The 21,432-nt window shown below is 42.1% G+C and overlaps 1 protein-coding gene across 7 annotated transcripts in view; it reads left to right on the top strand.

The window, feature by feature from the left end:
- LOC110829738 (uncharacterized) overlaps positions 1 to 21,432 on the top strand; it is a 210,207-nt gene that overhangs the window by 171,142 nt on the left and 17,633 nt on the right. For 6 of the 7 annotated variants that reach the window (XM_087344297.1, XM_087344295.1, XM_087344294.1 and 3 more), the window contains one exon: positions 15,834 to 15,935. In XM_087344297.1, coding sequence (XP_087200423.1) covers positions 15,834 to 15,935 — 102 coding nt within the window. Of the gene's footprint in view, positions 1 to 15,833; positions 15,936 to 17,878; positions 18,035 to 21,432 lie in introns of those variants that run through there. The other variant, XM_087344301.1, reaches the window with a different exon arrangement.

Here is a 21,432-nt window from a genome sequence, read left to right as displayed (position 1 = left end):
AGAGAAGTTACAATTACCGAAAAGAAATGTTATCATTCGCTGTTTCTCGTTTCAGCACACTGCACTGTCCCTCACTTCAAAGCATAATACCACCATTGCTTATTTTATTTTAATGTCTTATTTTATCTTTGTACTAAACTAAGACACCACGAATTGAACAACAACAAAATCACACACACACACACATGTACACATTTACACAAATATATATCAAATTTTGTAGGTCTCAAGCTTTTCCCTTAATAATGAATTAAACAGAAGGGAAGTTGTGTTTACAAGGAAACATTGCCGCAGGTAAGCGTCATAGGAATAAGAAGTCTGTCGCATTATAATGTGAGCACGTTGATTCTGGAATACCTTTCAAATATTCGGCATTCTTCTTCACTAAAATCCACTTTCTGTAATTAAGAAAAGTAATTCTTTAATTGCTTCCGAGTGTAGGCAGGCAGACAGACCGTGTGTTTCTGATATAACGAACGTTGATCGTATGCTGCAGCATACGGATAGTTATGTTTCTTTAGATAGTATAACGAAATGGGATTCAGCGCACAGAATTTTAATTGAGCTGCCTCAAAACTGGTCGCGGTCCACACGAGGTTTGTGGAATGCAGCCCGCGTTGTTGTCATGCTGTCAGTATTCACTGAATCTGCTGGCCTTTCAAAAAGCCCCTTTATGCCCAGTCAGTAAAGATTCAGGATAGACGACCGGGGTTAAAACCCCGGCAGAAGTTTATTTTTCTCTTCGCCAAGCGTCAAAGACTAGTGGAACCACTCAGCGTCGTATCCATTGTGTACTGGTATTCTTTCCCCTGGGGTAAAGTGGCCGGAGCCTTAAACTGCTCACCTCAATTTGCTGCCGATGTTTAGAATGCGCGGAGCTTTCCATAAACTCCCCCAACACGTTTTGTGGCATGGTGATTAATGCAAAAATATAATTTTACAAGTTCAAAACGCCGTAACAGTTCGTGATTTGTTGTCTGCAAAAGACTGATCCCTACGAATATCTGTCGCCAAGTATGTCACTCGTAAATTAATTACATCACTGCAATTCCAAGCCGAAGGTTCAACACTATTGGAAATCAAACCGAGCCAGATTCTTCAACCGCCTATCATCATTTACTATTCGTAACATCCATCTTCCTATATCCTTTTAAGTCTTCCAAGTGACCACTTTTCAAGATGTTTCCACGCCAGCATTCAAGACATTTATTTTCTCGCTATATGTATTACACATCTATTCCATCTTATCGTCTTACGTTTTACTGTGATATCAATATTCGGTTGTGTACAAATGAGAAGTTTGTTATCATGCAGCGTCCTGAATTGCTAACTTGGTTTATATAATTCTGTGCCTACACGTGGTCTCGAAGAGTTGACATGTATCGGGAAGTTGGTGCATGTAGCGGAGAAACCAAAAGGCGATATTCGTGTGTAGTGACTGGCTTTGTTATTGTTGATCCTTGAGGATAAATTTGGAAGGGCGATCATGTCATCACTTGGACCCTTTCACTCGTCTGTCTGGCTTAAGCCACCTTAGCGATTCGTAGTTCAGCAGTTGATGCGGTGCCTCTGAAACGCGCTGTGTCTGCAGCTGTAGGACACAGGAATGCAATGTCACTCTCTCCTTCGAAGAATATTTAGAATTTCATGCCTCATCATTGTTTTCTCTTTGTAAATATTTTACCCGTGATTTGTTGATCAGGTGTATTTCTTATACCTGCGTTGAAGTCTCCACACTGTTGTATGTATAACCGTGTACCGATAGAACGCGAAGATTGTCCGTGACCTTCAGCTTTACCCCCTGTTGTCTGCCGTGTTCAGTTAGGACGAGTGTGTCGAACGTGTTCTGTGCCAGGTGCCAAATTTAGGTACATCAAAATATTAAGCAAGAACTCATTGCCCAAAATCGCCTGATGGACTTAATGTGATAGTCATTACTGAGGATTTTTACATTGGTCGTTGGTTCTTCGTTATGCATATTTGTTTTTAAATGAAATACAAATGGAACTAATTTTATTCGTTGGTCAGTTTTATAATTTGACAACTGGAAAGAAGGATGTGTAGGTTTGATGGAGTGGAACATTGAAGATTCGACTGTGTATGACGTAATTAGTTTCATCTGTTGTAATTAAACTGTTTGGTTAATTATTTATAGCTTTTAAAATGTACGATTTTGTGTCTGTCAGTAACAACGCCGCTAGATGAACTCCAGTGCCTATAAAAGTAGCGTATTCGTCTTTACTGGATATGAATTACTGCTCAAAGGAAACATCCCATGTCAACATTTTTAGGTGCTGGTGTGTGGGCCGCGCGAGCTGATACTTCCCGATATTTCAGGGAACAGCATGTAGTAACTGTGCGGGTCTGCATTAGCGTGCCCCTAGTTAAGAAATGCAGTGACGGTTGTTGCCCCCCTTGTCCTGTGACACGAACAGGAATAGTTCAGAGGGCGAGAATGTAGTTACCGTGCTAAACGTACATACAGAAGCTGCTGAACTCCATGCGCAGACAGAGGATTTTGTCTCTCCTGCAGATACAGATACTGATACAGCCCGACATGTCCATTCCAGCATGTATCTTGAGTACAGACACGGGCATAAGTTTCAACCCTTCCAGTAGCACTTAACCCATTGTGCCTACCTAGTCTTTTATCCAACGTTACCGGGGATAATGTGGTCGGAGCGTGGGGCTGACCACTCACCTTCGTCTTTATCTTTGTGTTTGGGCACAGGTACAAATTTGTCTTTATTACAGTTGCGTGTAGTTCTAAAATTTTGTAACCCCGTTAAGTGGCATTTTACTGTGGCTGTTGGCATATATTCTGTGGAAGTATCCAGATTGTGAATGGTGGTCAAGGAATTCTTTGTTTACTGTTGCGATAAGCAGAGGCACGGTTTGTCCATTACCAAAGCAGAACATTGTCTGATTGTGGGGCCGCGTTCGCCCGCGCAGCGCTGTACTTGATTGCAGCCAGTGAAATGCGTTTATTAAACACGTTAACAAGGACTCTAACCATCAATTGCATGTGGAGACGTGACGGCTACAGGTTTATTTTAGTTGGTATTGTTATTTTGATGGGAAAACAAACAAACAAGGAAAAGAACCGAAGTTGCATAGAGTTTTAGATGAATTTTAGACCTCTGTATTGAGAACTTTACAAACCCCATGTTGTTTATAATGGCGATAGGGAACTAGAATGTACGATTCTGAACCTTTGGTTGCAGCACGTTTATACCAAGTTTAACGAAATTCCATAAGTATTTTTTTTAAAATTACTATGGGAATACTGGCCATGTTCTAAGGTTGCGTTTCCCTAGAAAGGAAATTATGCTAGGAATGGCGATAATCAAATTCTGACATGCAGTGTTCTATTCCTGGGAAACACGCCAATCATAGACTACTGGTTCTGGTCAGGTACTCATTTAGTAAATTTGCACTTAACTGTTTGAAAAAACATCGAGGTTAACGAAATGATATCGCAGGGTTAATTGATTTAGTGAGCGGTGGAGACGTGACCTGAACCTGCATGTTGTATGTGAAAGTAGCAAGGTTGTCCAAAAGGGCTCCTTGGTTCATGCCTACAATGTTTCATGTTGTAACTCCACGTTAACGCCACGATAGTACCGGTATATGTTTTGCGTAGATGGAGAGGGCGAAGTTAACATTGAATTATATCCACGTGGGAAAATTTGGGGTGGGGGTAACTACCCTTCAGCTCCTCCCCTCACCCCACTTTAGACGCCCTTGTACACCGCAACTCTTTCCTTTTCAATCACAGTGTTGAGAATCATGATTGTGGTCTTACTCTGTTTTCTTCCTTCAATTTCCCATGTGATTTGGGCTCTTAAAAATCAGTTAAGTTCACTAAACTATGGGCTAAATGAGCGGGGTTCGATTCCTGGCAGGGACGTATGTTTCTCTTTTCCACCGCGTTCAGACCGGTAGTGATTCCCACCCATTCTCCTGTCAGATGGGTAGTGGGGTAAAGCGGCCGCAGCGTGAATGTCATTCATTTTTATTTAGTATCGAGGTTACAGCGTGGAACTATATCTTCTCTCCTCACATCTTCATGATGCGTAATTAAGCTCAGGGCGAATTTTAAGTCGCCAGGCGCGTGATGAATTATCGATCGGTTGACATCTCAAACCGGAGGCCATACTTAGTCGTAGCTGATGCAACTTGTGTTCCGGGGGTGGGGGCCATCGCCTAGCGACGCGTCCATCGGTCGTTTTTATTTTTATTGCATTGAACAGTGATCAGGCAGCGTTACTGCCGGAAGACATTTCGAGAAAGTCTTTAATGAGAAGAGGCTACATGAATGAAAGTGAAATGCTGTAATGTATTTCAGTTACAATGCGCACGGTTTGGCACAACGTCTTAGCCTCTGATCGCCAGACAGTCACACGCTGGGTTCAACAGCCTGTCAACTGGTTTCCAATTTTTATAACACTGGCTGCTACTTTGTAGCTGAGAGCCAGGAGTCCACTGCACCGCCCATGGAATGTTGAATCGTTTACACTTTTCGTATGCTGTTAAATTACGCTACATCAGCTGCAGAGATTATTTCGTGTTGAATGATAACATGAGAATTGTCATTCTCACAGCCATTCGGATTCACCAATGATTTCTGCAGTGTCAATGTGTGCTGCATAACTTCAGTAATTGTTATTGCGGTGTAAAGTAACAACAACATTTCGGCGTGCCGTGGAAATCGGATAGTCCAAACTCAGTTAAAACTTCGTTTATGTCCGTCTGCCTTGTGTGTGGTGACTGGCTTTTAAAATCACGAAAGTTAAAGTGGGTGTACATGGCAGGATGGATATATGAAGGCCTATAAGCAGGGCATAGTTGTACTGAGTTCCATTCATAACGCAACCCTAACTAAGTAATTTGTTGTCTTTGGTGACATCAGTATGTTTTATAAGTACTTATAGAATAGTTTTACAACAGATGCTGAAAATGCCCACCATCTTCTCCAGGACAACCATACACCCGTCATTTTGTTACCAGTCGGTACTTAACTTGGGATACGAATTTCAACAATGCTTCACAAACAGCAGCAAACGGTTTCGATGCGAAGCTACTTCTCAGTTCAATATATTTTGTCTTCCCGTCTGATTTCTAAGAACCTGAAAATTAAAGTACACAAAAAAATAATTTTGCCTATTGTTTTGTATGGGTGCGAAACGTGGTCTCTCACTTTGAGGGAGGAACACAGATTGCAGGTGTTGAGAACAGGGTGTTGAGGAGGATATTTGGGCCTAAGAGAGAAAACGATGGGGCATGGAGAAAATTGCATAATGATGAGCTTAAAAATCTGTACTCCTCCCCCAATATTGTCAGGGTAATTAAGTTGAGAAGAATGAGATTGGCGGGGCATGTAGTGCGCATGGATTGTACAAGAGGTCTGCACCGGGTATTGGTAGGGAAGGCTGAGGGGAAGAGACCGCTGGGGAGACCTAGACGTAGATGGGAGGATAATGTCAGACGGGATCTATGGGAGATAGGAGTTGAAGGAGACTGGATTCTGTTGGCCTAGGACAGGGTCCGGTGGAGGGCTTTGGTTAATTCGGTGATGAACCTTCGGGTTCGGTAAGCCATCTAGTTAGATTGGGAGATTTAATCTGCTTCTGATACCATTTTTTATGATTATTGTTGAGTTGTCTTTTAAATGTCACGCCTTTTTGTTAATATTTCTTTCGTAGTACTTCAGCTCTGAATGTTTTTGTTTTTTTCATAACGAATATGGCTGGGTTGTGACGCAGTGTGGCCTGGTAGAAGTTTACCAACGTGTCAGAGGTCCATGCTGCTTCCATTATCAGAACGTTGGCACCTGCCTACGAATCTACATGGCTCCAAAACCCGAAACAACAAAATTAATATGAAGTTAAAATTTTTAAACATCGTCGCGAAATGAAGTCTTGTTGCTCAAGATGGATGTCCCACCTTGCCTTGTCCCAATGTTATTGCAGATTAAGTAAGCCGCATGTGCTGTATAACAGTTCGGGATCTGTAATTCTCATTTGCAGGCACGTAGTGTCATTGTGAGAGGCGCGCCTGGTCGGGCGTGCTTATGCCACAAGCTGAACTCGCAGGGCAAAAGGTTTTAGTGCTGCAAAGTTGAGCCTTATTACATGCCCTTACCCTGCTCTGCCGCTCCCAGCTTTTTGTGACACTTATGACTCTTATTTCGGGGAAGTACGTTCTTTCGAGTCCTAGCCTCGTACCTTCAAACTGGTTATAACCGCTCTCTCTTAAGCTGGCGTAGCTGGAAACATGTATTGGGAGAAATCCTGTCTGAAATTACGTCGGGTTGTCGGCTAGCCAGACTGGCGGTAAAGGGGTTTTACTCAGTCTCTTTCAATCGGGTGCCGGGGATAGAACTTTGAAACAGGCAACTCGTATATATTTCCGCATCTTTAACATTCAAGATCGTCATTCTTTTACGCAGTTCGAACATCGTCGTTAAATACCAAAAGACTTTGGCTCTCATTTGGTACACGCACAATGTAGTGAAACTCCCGTGTTTTCCATTTGAAGCGCTTGTTTTCCGAACACTCGAGAGGGGATACTCCTTCATGACAATGCACGATCGCGAGGGAACTTCTGACCAATCTGCTGTAGTTCGTATCATCACGGTAACCGGTCGGGTGATCTGATCGTCCGAACAGTATTCTGTGATAAACGAACGTTTGCAAAGAGAGACCTCACACGACCACGGACGCGATGGAGATTCCGGTGTAACATGGGCTGAATTCTCGGCAGGGTTGTCCACGCTGACACTGAGACACTGAGACACGCGCGGTCTGGGAGTGCAGGGGCCCCTACTGCGGGGGTGGTGTACTACTCACTTACCTTGGCACTGACCGGGAACTTGAACTTGTGGGCGGACGGCCACGTCTGCTGACCCCAATAACCGTGATTCACCTTGTCCTTTTGTATGAAACCAGTTCACGGCTCTTAAAGTCCTTCTCATTTTACCCGCAAACACTTGCCGAGCTGATTGGAGCGATTATTCGTGGGCTAGTACCGAATGCTTAAAACATTTAAGCAGCAACAGCAGTGCTGTATACATGCAAATGCAAGAAATGAAACCAGACACGACATTGTGGAAGAAAGTGTTCAGCTGTGACAGTTGAAGTTGGTCGTGTCGAAGTTAGAATAGAAAAAAACAACTGAAATTATAGGCTATCTGAAGCGAATCTTGAGGGTTACACGCCGGTGGGATTATGTTTGAGCTTGGTAAACTAATTTCTGATCTCTTGTGCGTGCTACACGCGCCGCCTGTCTCAATAACGATAAGAATATCCAAGGCAGATCGGTCAGTACGTAACTGGGTTCGGGTTGGACCTCTGAGGTTCGATTCCGTGTTAGGACAGGGATTTTTGTCATTGTAAAGCTCGCGGCCTCGGTGTCCACGGGTTTGGGTAGGCACCGGAGTGGTCTGCAGAAGACACTATCAGCTCCTGCCAGGTCGTCCAGCCAGAACTTCGTTTGTAAAGGCGAATAAACGGACGAGACCGTCGTCATTGAAATCAGTATAACTGCATCGGAGGAATGTTTTTGATTACTTGTTGCAGGGCTACGAACTTAAACACGTTGTTTTTATAGGGACGGCCTAATCGTCCGCTCTTCTTGTGTACATTTCTTTTATTACGTCTGTGAATGACGCGAAGCGTCGCTTGGAGTTGATTGTTCAGATTAGTGACGCATCGCGAGGTAATTGTCTCCTCACAGGGTTTCTGTCCCCTGGTCCTCTCCACCAAGTCGACGACCCCAGCGATTTACTTCTCCTTATTTGTACTTTTATTTCGTCCTTTTCTCTCTGTCTCTCTTTCAGTTGTGTCACTTTTCCTCGTCATTCGCATTAGTACATTGGATCATGTGTACTGACTTCACAAGGAAGAATTGCGCCCCCCGGGGCTGTGTTTGTGCAGACGTCCGCTTCGAATTGGCGCTGCAGAATTCTGATAAGTTTATTTACTGCGCTCCGGGTAGTCTAATAATTGTTACCATTGTTTATCTCAGTTGCCCCAAGGCTGATTATACTAATGCCGCTTCGAAATATGTGACTTCTGAATTTGAGCGCCGAAAATAAAATATTTGGGCCCAGAGCGGGCGGTTCATTGATGTTCTTGATGTTATGAAAATGTTTAAAAACGACTTCTTGAAATGGTGACATATTTTAAGAAGTCTTAAAGAACAGATGCCGATTTGCAAATCGATAATAATTCATGGGCTCGATATCAGCCGAAGAAGGCCAGACCAAAAACAACAAAAAGTAGTATAGGATATTCTAAAAAAATATACTGTTGAATCTACGGATGGTGTATGATATTAAAGGATAGTATACAGCAGGGTCAGACTGTATAGTGTTAAACCTACAGGTTATGGATAAAGAGGCGTAATAATGAAGTTTAGTTACAGGCAAACTTGTGTGGAGTCCGTAAGCGAAACGTCATCTTCGTATTCAGTGTGATGATGATGATGACGATTCTAACATTATCCTAGTTTTCAGTGTAATAATAATAATAATTACAATAACAATCTTATACTATAAAAATTTGTGATTAGTCGTTGTCTTCAACCAATTTGTCTTCAAAAAATGACGTCATCAACAATGCCAACAGATATTTGTTTACTCGGCACTGTTGTGGAACACAACAATGCCGTGTAAACAAATATATGTTGGCATTGTTGAAGTTGACACAACAATGCCGAGTAAACAAATAACGCTTCACAACAAAAGAAATCAAAGAATATCAAGTCAGTCGCATTATCACTGCTCCAGAAACAGCACGTCGCATTCTTAAGAATTGACTTACAGTTGTCCTAAAACATCAGGAAAGTGAAAGAAGACGTTATCAAGTATTTGAAGTACCAACTCCAACAAGGTAAAGTGATACTCAATCGATATATTACGATTACGAAAACTATTATGAAAACTGACTTTATGATCGATTTTAAGACGAAGATTTGCAGGGGTGGGGCTGTACGTAGAAAGTTGACTGACCAAGAACTGTTGACCTCTGAACAGCGACGTAAAGAACTAAAACATCAGACATATTTAAGAAATAAAGAAAAGCGAAGGGAGACTTACATTGATAAACGAGACCATATTAACTACACATGTAGAAAAACAGACGAAGATTTGCAAGGGTGGGATTGGAAGTAGATAGTTGACTAACCAAGAACACTTGGCCTCGGAACAGCGACGTAAAGAACTAAAACATCAGAACTATTCAACAAAAAACAGAAGAGGAAAAAAGAAGACTTGCAATGTTGGGGTTGGACGTAGATAGTTGACCGACCAAGAACTGTTGGCCTCTGATCAGCGACGTAAAGAAGTAAAATATCAGATTACAAGAAGCGCTCCGAAAGGATTATCCATCGTTGTCGTCAAAAAATGACGTCATCAACAATTTCACCTTATATTTGTTTATACACGGGGGTTAGTTTAGTGTCTTACTCAAGATTTTAAAACGCAACCAACCCCCTTCGGGGGGTTGGTCAAGTGTTTAAACCCCCCATTCGGGGGGGGGGGGGTTAGTTTAGTTTCTTACTCAGGGGTTAAAACACTTGGATGAGACACTAAACTAACTCCCCTTTGGGACTAACCAAGGTTGGTTGCGTTTTACAAACTTGACCAATCCCCCCTAGGAGCTCCGAAAGGAGCGCCCTGCTCTAGTTCTAATAATAAAGGTGGCAAGAGTGAAGGTCGCGCTATTCGGCGAGACTGCCGATGAATGCTGGAAGTTGTCGCACCTGCAGATTTTCGTGTAGAGAAAGTATTGAGACGCGCGTAGCAGCCGCTCCCGCCAGTTGGAAAGTGCAAATAAATTAAGGAAATGAAACTGGAAAGTTTTGAAAGTCTCTCGGATAAACGTGACTTTATTTTAGTTATGAATGTTACAAAACAGCGTGGTGTTTAGAAGTTCTAGAGAAATAACCTAAAGAACCGTAAAGTTGGCAAGCACTGGGAGGTAACTCAGAAATTTACTGCCTCCATCATCAGGAAGATGAATTCTTCTGAAACTCGGTAGCCATGAGAACCTCGGAACTATGTAATGCTTTTCGTTGTGGGATGTAGCTTCTTTTTCTGTGGGCAAACAAATCAATCAGACAAATTGCTTTAGTCCGAAATTAATGTACTTTTTATTTTGCTAGGATATGTAGCTCGTTGAGAACAAGTATTCCACCCGTGCTACATGCCCGTCCATCTTATTTAATTCCGTTGCAACGCCAGTGATATGTGTACATTACTATGTAATGCCTCCCCCTTTGACCTTCTGACCTTTTAATAATAACTACCAACCGTGTGTTATTTTATTTTCGCATTTATGTACAGATTTGTCTGTGTCATCTTTATCGGCATTTGAGATTAATTTTTTCAACTTTTAAAATTTGTCTTCGAGCAGCGGGATGCGAGGCAGAGACCAGGACTCGTCTGGCTCAGGGTAGTGCCTTCTGGTGGAGTTTTTTGTTGTTGAAACTTGCCGTTTCACAGCGACTGTCACCTGTTCGTTGTGATGGCCGTCTCGAATAAAGGACGTGGTTCGGACGCCCCGGCGTGAAGGCCTGCTTTCACCGCTGCCGGCGATGCGATTCAGTGAACCCGTCCTGCTCACATTTCACATATCAGAACAACTCGTAAATCAGTCGCAGGAACAGAAATAAAGACGAAATTCTATGGCCTATGCCGAGAGTGAACTGTGTAGAGTTTAACTTTCGGGCCAGTGTGTAGTCATGAACGTAGATCTTGAGGGAAGCGATCACGAACGTGGAAGGTTAATTTACCATCGTGTTCAGAGTTGAAAGTACGGTGATCTAATATTATTTTTAATATTTTGTCCTGACACAGTGTTACGGAACATTTTTCCACCCGCGGCACCCCCATAATTTTTTCAAAAACACATGACGACGACATCACAAAATGTCGCCTCACGAAAATAGGGCGCGAAACCTCATAGATGTTTGTCTACATATAAATACTTTCCATATAAGAAATCAGACATGAAAACAAAGCATTACTAAATGTTGAATTCAATTGTCGATGATGAATCTGTGTGGCGTGTGTGTATTAAGAATATTAATCATTAAAAAATATTGCCTTTTTCAACTTTAACTTGCGAATATGCAATTTGTTACCAACATTCGCCACACCTGTAGTCTTATGGCGGCACTTCGGTTCCGATACACTGCTCTGACACAACGTTTGCATTGAAATATCGCAGCATATATTAAAACAGGTCAATGTTTTATTTTATATGTGCACCTATGTATGTTAACGTCATTTCCTGCCGACTTGATTGAAGTTGTCAGACCTTTCTGTGCCCTGTTTATCATATTTTATACATCTCCCGTCCTATACCAATTTTCGTGGGTGTAGAGTCTAACTGTGCCCCTGGATGACGTCACATATGCCTATCAGATAAAGCGGAAGGACACTTACGTGAGCAGACATAGTCGAACTGTGGTCAAGGATCGATATTATTTCGACTTCCTGTTGGATAAGGCCCGCTTCATGCCTGGCTCCTACAGTGGGCTTACAATCACGCTGCATGATTAAACTTGTGGACCGGCGTATGATTGTGAACAGCATTTTTATCTCATCGTCTGTTTACTTCGCTCAAAACATCCTAAATACACTAAAATAGCTTTATTTCTATGCAGAGCTTACAAAACAAAAATATGTTTCATGGGTCCAACATTTGTCCTGAACATGCTGCTACTAATATTGTGCGTCTGCTCAAAGTCGAAGATTGTAATTTGTTTATAAACTTGTAGCGGTCAATGCAACTAGAATGAACGCAGTGTGCAACTGCGAGCTTATGGCAGTTGCCATCATGCCCGTGAACTCTACCAAATTCACCGATCTCTAGCCATGGTACAACGGATTGCTACGTGCGACTACTGTTACTGATGCAGAGGTTTGTCTCGTCTGTTTATGGGTCCATTAGTTTGTTGTGCCTGTTGAAACAAAGAAAATAACTAGAAGCAAGGCCCACTGGGATATTAACTGCATTCCCACTGAGTCTATAGGTTCGGGTTACCAAGCAACCGGCGTGTGTCGAACACAACTATGTAATAAAAACAAGGGAGTATACCAAAGGAGAAGAAGAATAAGAAACTAAGAGTAGGAAAATAAGGTGAATAAAAGAACGTATAAAACTTGGACTGAAGTATGAGGTGGCTCAGTACAGGCTGTGTCAGTCTAATGGAGGACGCTCTAAAAATCATATCTTTCTACTACGTTATGGCGCCATTACAGAATCAACTGTTCCGACCGATGAATTCTTTCGTCTGTGGCGAAGAAGTAACATACTATATGATAACAGTGGAGTGTGAAATGCACTTGTCATTGGAGTGGCGCATTTTAAAAAGTCCAAAGGGTTAGATCTAGTGGGTTTTACAATACAGATTCCACAGTTAATGTTTACAAATTGCCGTCATTCAATTTTTTCATGGATGATCTGGAAAACCCCAATACATGCCTCCGGCGTTGTTTCTAACTCTCAGGATGCACGGCTGGTCGTGTTTTGTCGATAAATGATTGTTCCCTCGATCAGTGTTTGCAACTCGCAGTCCGCGATGCTCTTGTCACTCAGCTACCTTGACTAAACTGTTGTTGCAGAATGCTGGAAGCTTGTCAGAAACTAGCTGTCTTTGTTTGATTAAAAATTTTATTTCCGTGTTCACAAAATCCCGCTGTTGCATCTGTTTGGGCCAGAGCTGTCCTGTTAATACTTCCATATCCTGTTTCTCTAAGACAGACTTTAATATTGTTCTACCATCTACTTTTACGTCTCCCAAGTTTTTGCCTTCATATTGGCGTGTCAGTCCCTTCTGAAGATTACAGAATGTTATTCTCATAATTTAAAACACTAGAATGAGGTAGGCTTTAAATCCATTTCCTTAATTAACTCTGAATTATGGAACATCTACGGGCACTTTAGCACCGCACATGACCGCTTGGAGATCTAAGCGTAATTGTAAGGATATTATTAAAACGAATCTTAAATAGATAAGATATGTTTGGATCCTATTCCTATCTTGGCCGGTATGAAGCCCTGCGTATGGTACTGTACACACTCTTAATTTGGAACAAAGTTTTTTTCTCTTTTGATTAACGAACACGCAGAATATCCTTGAAAACTTTTATCGTCTCTTGTGGTTTCAGATGAAAACTTCATTCCAGGTCGGTCGGCGACTTTGAAATGACCTTCAACTTGGCCGAATGCTCTCTCTCTCTCTCTCTCCCTCTAGTAGTGTTGTTTATAAGTCACAGATGTTACAAGGCCGACGGATTAACACATATCATGATTTTTGTGTAATGACAATTAAACATTAGAACTAAAATACTGACGGATAGCTGGTTCTCCTTTCCCCCCCCCCCCCCCCCCCAAATGAACTCACCCTGTCTCCTAGCGACTGGCTTACAGGCCAGATTTCTGTATTTCTTATACGAAATACTTTTGACCTCACGTACCAAATATGGCGAAGGAATGACTGCTTTTTACATTCCTTTATTAAAATTGGCACCCTGCAGGTGTGGTACAGTCCACAAATTATGCGTGTGACTCAGTCTCTTCGGGCCGATGTTTTGTCCATCTGAATCACATGGTAGATTTTGATTAAATTGTGTATGAAATGTATTGGTTCGCTTTGATTCGCGCATAAATGAAGGTAGTATTTACTTAAAAAAAGTTTCTTGTCTAGGTTTTAGTTTCACCAAAGAATACATAATCTGCCGTGTTAACACTTGATCACGAAGCTCGTCTAAATGTTGAGTAAGAATCCAGTCCGTACCGCAAATAAAACAACACTTTACCATTACGTAGATCAATTGGTTAATGGTGTTTAAAAATATAATTCTGAAAATCGTATGAAACTTTTTAATAAATTCTGTGGACAAAATGAAGCAGTTTAGGAGGAAAAGTAAATGAAGAAAAATAAGTTTTCTCCACATTTTCAGGTCTTCTGAGTTCTGTCTTCAGTTCTCATGAGAAGTCGTCCAGTAGCCTGAGGAAAGAATGTGTTAGTACATTGTTTATTCAACACCCACCAGCTTCATCTGGAGGGTAGTTTAGAGGGATGCTGCGAAAGAATTCGCGGTTGGTGAAGAACCCGTAACCATCTGTTCCACATGTGGCGAAACGCCTTGGTATGCAGCGAGCGGGGCGAGGCGGGGTCATCGAACAGGGCACAGCAGAACCTTCGCGGAGCAGCACAGTGTGAACGGTCGTGGCCGGTTTCTTGTGTTCTCCGACTACCCAAACTAGGTGACGTTCTCATGCTGCATTTCGGAGGTACCTGGTTCGATTCTAGGGTCATCACAGTGAAGAGGTTCTTGCTACTGGCATCAGGATACCTCGAACCATGACAGCCTGTCCTACACGTTTTACGGTTTTCTCAGCCTGTTTCAGGAATGCAATAATAAATTGAAATCGGCCACGACCGCTGTCTCCATCAGAAATCCGAAAGTGTCTTTGTAGCCACAGCAGATGATAAGCCGTCGTCGAATAACAGCAAAACAAGAAAGTTATGTGTGTTTCACACTTGCAGCAGTGTTTTGAAATCGTGACGCTGTGTGGTTGTGAACCGCGGTCCCTTGCTTTGGGGGAAGAAGTAAAGTTATAAATGTCTGGAAAAAAGTGCGAAGTGAAACAGCTGTCAGTGTTAAAGTGGCATGAAGCAAGTGGGCAGTTGACAAGGTACTTGTGATCGTGCTAGCTACGTGGTGGCAGCGTGTTCGCTAACAGGATGTTGCAATGGGCTGGGAGAGAAAACTCGTACATAAATATTGTGGGGACAACTCTCGATGGAAGGATAATATTTAAAAATTATCCTAGTTGGGTTGTAATGTTATGCTGCGTATGTCAGGATCAAAGACGGTGAACACCCCTGAAACTTTCGTCTCTCGGGTTCTGTACTGCATATTAAAAAAAAACGTGTTTAACAGTAACTGAGTTTTCTCGAAGCGTAAAGGATTTATACCGCCATTGATATCACGACATTGCGCGTTTCGAAACGATTTGACCACACACACACACGCGGAAGAAACTGAAATACTTATTACCAACTCATTAAGGTATGAAATCAGGACCGTTAGTTGGAAGTGGAGTCACGATAGTGTTTTATAAAATTCTCCAGTGCTCTCTAATTGCCTGTTACCCACAGAAAGCCTTGAACGTGAGCTCACAGACTGGCAACATGGGTTCGATTCTGGACATACGCGAGTTTTTCCCTTTGTTACCACTGCGTCTAGTGGTTCGGCACCGAGCCTCATATCCAGTGGCCACTGTCTGCTCTATCTCGGGAATAAAGCGGCAGGAGCGTGAAGCTGTCAGATCTGCACACAGCTCCTGAGGCCCAGGTGTCAGCTGGTAGAAAATACCGTATCTTAGTGTGTAAATTCGAGTTTTCATCTTTTCAGGATTACATTATTTTTCCTCAGTTACTTCTGATTGGACCAGTCCTAATTCAAACTTTTGTCTGCGTGTTGTATGTAACATGAAGTACTTTGTGGCTTCAGAACTTCCAAAATAGACATACGTAGAGCAGCATCATGCCACCTGTAGTGGGTTACAGTGTGATTATTGTGAGACTTTGAGGTGCGCGAGACATTAGAGCCACTTGTCAGAAAATCTGGTATTGGTTAAAAATCTTTTTTAAGACTGCATATTTAGACATGGCGAACCATTGTTATGTTGAGTGATCATACACAGAAATAGACTTTTAAATTGTATAATTATTAGTAGCCTCGCAGTGAAGGCTGAAGGATTTGAATGAAAGACGAAGACGTCATAAGTTTCTGTTCTTGTCTGTTTCAGGTGCAAAGGCTGGCTCAGTATGAGCAATACTTCCAGTCCATCCTCTGCGAGACGCGACATGACCATGAGGACATCTCCAGGGCAAAGGCGAAAGCCAAACAGGTAGGTGTTGAGAGTAGTCTGATGTTGTTATAATGAGTAGTATAGCTAGGTGCTACTATTAATACTACCTGTAAAATGAAGTGAACCTGCGTAACATCCAGTTATGTCAGTGACCATCATCGCTTTGCTTCTTGGAGTGTAACCACAGGTCGTTCAGGAAAAAAAAATGTGCGAACTGCCTCCAGGTACCGAGGCGCGCCGTTCAGACGCTCAGAAGTTCCTGTTCGAATCTGCGGTAAAACGTTGTCGGTCTTTATGGTATTTCTTAGCCCCTCCTTAGAATGATTTTTATTTTGTGCAAAAAAATTACATAATTTAGAACTTCGTAATTTGTGACCATACTTCTTATTAGATTCTGTTATGGTGATTAAGAAAGATGAGATTGATGATGCATGCGGCATTCAGAATTTTACCAATAAAATTGAATGGATGAGATTATTTGAGGTATATAGGTGTAAATGGGAGGAAAATATCAAAATGTTTCTTAAAGATTCAGGATTTGAGGCATTTGCCGGAGTTTTCTGGTTTAGAATATGGTTAGTGGCGGGCTTCTCTTAACACGGCAATGAACATTTTGGTTCTATGAAAGGCGACCATTTCTTGCCTGACTGCGATTATCAATATCTCAAGTAGGCCTCCCTCCTACAGCTGCTTGCTTTGGTATTTAATTTCGATTAGTAATGCAGATGGCAGTAACATGACTGTCATTCCTCTGACAGAAAATTCACCAGGAAAATGATCTCAATGATGAATATTTTTAGAGGAAGGTGGCTCAGATACGTGTTAGTCATTGACTGTTACTGACAGGTGGGTTTCACTTACATGAAACTATTCATACGCGTGTAGGAAGTCAGGCGTCGCAGAATTCGGCCCCTTTTCTGCGGGGTGCCTGGAGCCCTTGACTACCAACCTGTACTTCACAACCTTAGCTGTCATTTTTTCGTATGAGGGTGCACTCGAATTATGCTGTTCTTTATCCCGCTGTTTTATAATTCTAGCGTTGAAGCGTGTGTTTATTTTCCATACCGCGGGCAAAGCTTCTGGTTTATGCGGTCAGTTCCGGTGTCGTTAAACTCCTCACATTCTCGTTAAGTTTGAGCGATATAGCTAATTCGTGGTTTGTAGGTTTCAACAAACCAGTTCTGCAGATGGCGGTAGCCATCTCGTCACACAGCATATTCAGCATCGAGGCTGCCTTCTCTTTAATTTTGTGTAGACTACTGACTGTGGAGTAGAGTTATTCAACACCCTGACAGTTGCTCACCTAGTCAAGGAATTACACGCATATTTTGAAGTCCGAAGGTTCAATTACCCCCCCAAAAAAAAAAAATCCTTTCTCAGAAAATGGGTGACTTGCAGTCACACGAATTTTGGGCTTATTGCATTAAATGACGTTAATAATTTATCGTTAGTGAATTTGCAGAAATAATGCGGAATAGTAAATTTTGACCTGTACCTGGAACGAGTAATGGGGGCTTCAGGGCCCACGTCCATTGCGCTATGTTTATATTAGGTATTGAAACTGTATTCCAGAAATCGTGTTGATTTCAGCAGCTGTGACGGTCGACACCCGATAAGGGGGCGGTCCACTGCACCGTCAGATGGTGGAACTCCCCCTGACCGCATGCGTCCATGCAAATGCAGCTTTCGGACAGCGCAGACATTTTGTGTGCCGAGCTTTTTGAAACAGCTGAAGAGAAAGGACAAACAATGGGAGACGGAAAATGGAGGAGAGTTACAAGAACAAAGGAGTTAATAGAAAGCGAACTTTGAAGACAAAATTGGGTAGATTTGTTTGTTTGCGGTGTTTTTACCGACGAAGATATTTGCTCAGACTCTTTCGCATCCAATTATGGGGTGTTTGATGAACACTGATTTGGAAAGGATATGAAAGGACGCTGTTATAGACATTTGCCTGGAGAGACTTAGGTAAACCACAAAAACGTAAGTGAAGATCGCTGGTTTCTGGACAGATTTGAATTCCTGACCCCAGGATATGAAGCAGAATTGCCAACAACGTAGCCGAGAAGTTCAGTGGCAGATTGAACGACGAAGAAAAGTGGGATAGAATGAGGAAACAAACAAAGAAACGAAAGCAGGTAGTAAAACATGTTTATGAAATGGAGGTTTAATTTGATCGCAGTTTCTGTCGCGATGCGGTGCCGTGCTCGTGTCGTTTCTAACTTCTCTCCGCGGTTTTTGAATTCGTGATTTGGAAGTACAGGTTGGGTTAAGGTAGGTTAGGTTGAGTTAGGCTACTTTAGGTTAGATTACGTTTGGTTAAGTTAGGTTAGGTTGAGTTAGGTTACGTTAGGTTAGGTTAGCAGGTTGTTCTCGGCGTCCCCCTGAGCTCCACTGACCTCCGCTAAATACAACGAACATCGTCACAATTTGTACAATGATTATTTTCTAGTAGTCTGTACTTGTTCAGTGTCAGTTTGAACTGTATCGTATATTTCACACGTTTCTCGTCTTCTGTGATCGCTCGTTCTTTGCACAGACTGTACAAAATGAACAAACCTGTAATGGTGAGTCATGTTAGCCCACATGTTTCATTTTTAAAATTGTTAAATCCACTGAGCAGAGTTTCTCAGAAACTGAAAGTAGCTGAGTCCAATTACCCGCCATTTGTTGAACTTGAAGTTTCGCGTTTACACGAACCCGCCACTGATTCCCGTTCTGAGACAGATAAATCACGTTCTATTTTTGTAACGCCTACTTTAATATTTACCTCGTATCTACGTTTTGGCGTTTCAAATTATTACTTTTCATCATTTCTCCAAGCTCAATTTATATTTTACGTTTTTAGATAGCAGACGGGAACACAGAAGATTATGAATGTCATGATAGTAAGCATTTCCTTAATTTAATCTGTTCTTAATTTTATCGTGGATGCAGTTTTAATTTATTATCGCCATTCCCAAATATTTGAACTTGGCTACATTTTAGGTGCCCGATTTTGTCCAGACGTCTTGAGACATGAACGTACATAGATGTAGTAGTTTTCTCTGCATTTGCTGTTAGACGAAACTCCCTACAAGTGGATAATTAAGGATACGTGTTTCTTTTAATAGTTTCGAAAAACAAAATAACATCTCCAACATACAGTAGAATCGAAACTGATTCTGATGGAACATCACTTTGCGAGTATATGCACTCAAAGTGTCGGCAGAAATTCATTTTGATTCGCTTACCAGTGCAACCCCCCAGGTCCTACACCACCGTGTTACGATGGCTGTGAAGAATATAGGGTGTTTGCACGTGAATTGCATCCATCAGTTTCAGGATAGGGCCCAGTTGTAGACGGCGTTGAGCATTTGAATAAAATTTCGTGTGCCATAATTTGCTGGGAATTCATCAGTTGCTGAGGAACTGCGTTCCACGGAGTGATAACCCCGTTCTTATCATGTAAGCTATCTTCTCGTGACTCACTCAAGGCGACGTAAAGCGGATTATATAATCTCAAAACGCGATGTGTAAACGATTCATCAAGCAACGTTACGATAATACATTCATTGTCTTCCATCTCGTGGAACTGAAGAGAGTGTTGTAGTCATTCGGTGGCACAGCGCGGCACTGAGCTAGATTTCACCGACCATGACAACAGTTACATTGACGTCAACATTTGTTTAGCATGGCACGAGGTCATGCTTGGGTCTTTCTGTGTCACATCTTCCTTTAAGGTGAGTCAGGAATGTACATCGTCTTGATTGGCGTCCCTGGATAAGTGTTGGGAACCTCGTCTGGAAAAAAAAAAAGAGAGAGAGATAGCGTTCTTCGAGACTGTGATTCCATGTAGTCATTTATGTGGTTGCCCGCATTTCGAAGGAACCTGTCGCCTTCCTTTTCAGGCTTCGATATGGAAAAGATACTTTCCTCCAAACCACGTACAAGATTGCATGGCGTTATAATCTAAAATGACACAATTCAAATGCAAAGGACAAATCGCTACTCTGTAAACTACACTAAAAATGTTTTGATCCGTTTTAGTTTGTGTGGGTGACCTACACCTAATGACTCTTGGGTGGAACTTATGGAACGCTTAGCGTGGGAGCAGTTCGTATTAGCGTCTGATTACGCCTTGCGAATGGCATCTACAACTTCTTTTTTCGATATTCCTGTGTTGCGTATTGGCATAAACACGACAATTTGGAGCAGTGTGTTTGTTTGTTATGTTTGCTTTATATCCGGAACAAATTAACATCAAAGTCACACCTGCGAGGTGTCCGACGATTCGAACGCCTCTAGACAGTGCCGACCGTTTCCTTCCACATCCCTCTGCTCTTGACAGATCCGAGCAAAGTCTAACCTGATTTAAGATTTACATAGTTGTGTCAGGTCGTGCCGGGATAGTACGTTGAAATAGGTAGTTCACCTTGTTTTGTCATATCGTTTCGGTGGATGCTAATAATTTGTGTGGTTGATCTAGCGTTGTTAAACAACCTACGTCAGCCGATATGTATACAAAGCGTTTAGCACTCAGCAGTGTTTAGTGCTGAGTGACAGGCATCTGATGGAATTACGTGATTTGTCAAGGCTGTCAGGCACTACGGGGTCATTGCGCTCACCCAAGACGCCACACTTCGTGGTCCTCTGGCGCTACGGCAGATGTAATCAGATTTTACAAAGTTGTATCCCACTGCACTCACAGTATCTACTTCTGGAGGTGTCAGCAGCTTCGACATTTGGCCTGAGGTCTCAGGTTCGCCTGGTCTCACTTGGCTCCATGCTCAGAATACATTCAGTTTTCCTTTATATTTCTCGTCTTTTACCTGTTCATTGGACATCCTGTTCTCACTTGTGTAAACTACACACTTCCTGATGAGTTAACAAAACGAACAGCAAGCTCTTTTCATGAAACTAGTTTTGAATTTCTGAAATTCACTTAGCTGGGCACATTAGTTGCCGTGTAAGTGGGAACCAGCTGATACACGAAGCCTGCCATTGTTCTGTTGGACACTTTCACCGCGTCTTGAGGTTCTTCAGCGTCTGTCAAATCCCACTAGCAACAGTGTTTGCTCAGAGCTGTATCGCACTTGACCTTGAAAACGTTACTACAGATAACTACGCTGCACGACTATACATTTCATAGCTGACGACGTAAATCAGTTTATATATATATATATATATATATATATAAGTATAAATAACGACGTTTTTGCAACTGCTAAGATTTCATAGCATCGAATTAGTTAGGAAGATTATTTTGAATTTTGAGTAAGAGCCATTTTTTCCCAAGCCAATTACCCCCAATAGCGACTTGATGTTTTGGGTTTATTCAACGCTCTGTATTTTTAGTGGTAACTGTAGGTACCACCTGTTATTTTGGGAGCGGGGGCTGTGTTTCGTTTGGTTCTCACAGAAAACAGTAGTAGTTTCCGTAAACAATAACGGGATTTAACTTTGTAACGAAAAGACGGTGTTCTTTCTGGCAGGTAGAAATCTTTCTTTGGCGTGTTCGCAATGAAATGATGCAAAAATGCTACTGTTAACTTCT

Source organism: Zootermopsis nevadensis, unplaced genomic scaffold (genome assembly GCF_977971745.1).
Source record: "Zootermopsis nevadensis isolate Lab colony 2312 unplaced genomic scaffold, Znev_1.0 Znev_ptg000007l, whole genome shotgun sequence".
Lineage (NCBI taxonomy): Eukaryota > Metazoa > Arthropoda > Insecta > Blattodea > Termopsidae > Zootermopsis > Zootermopsis nevadensis.
The sequence above is the reverse complement of the archived record's forward strand: the minus strand, read 5'-3'. Positions and strand labels throughout refer to the sequence as shown.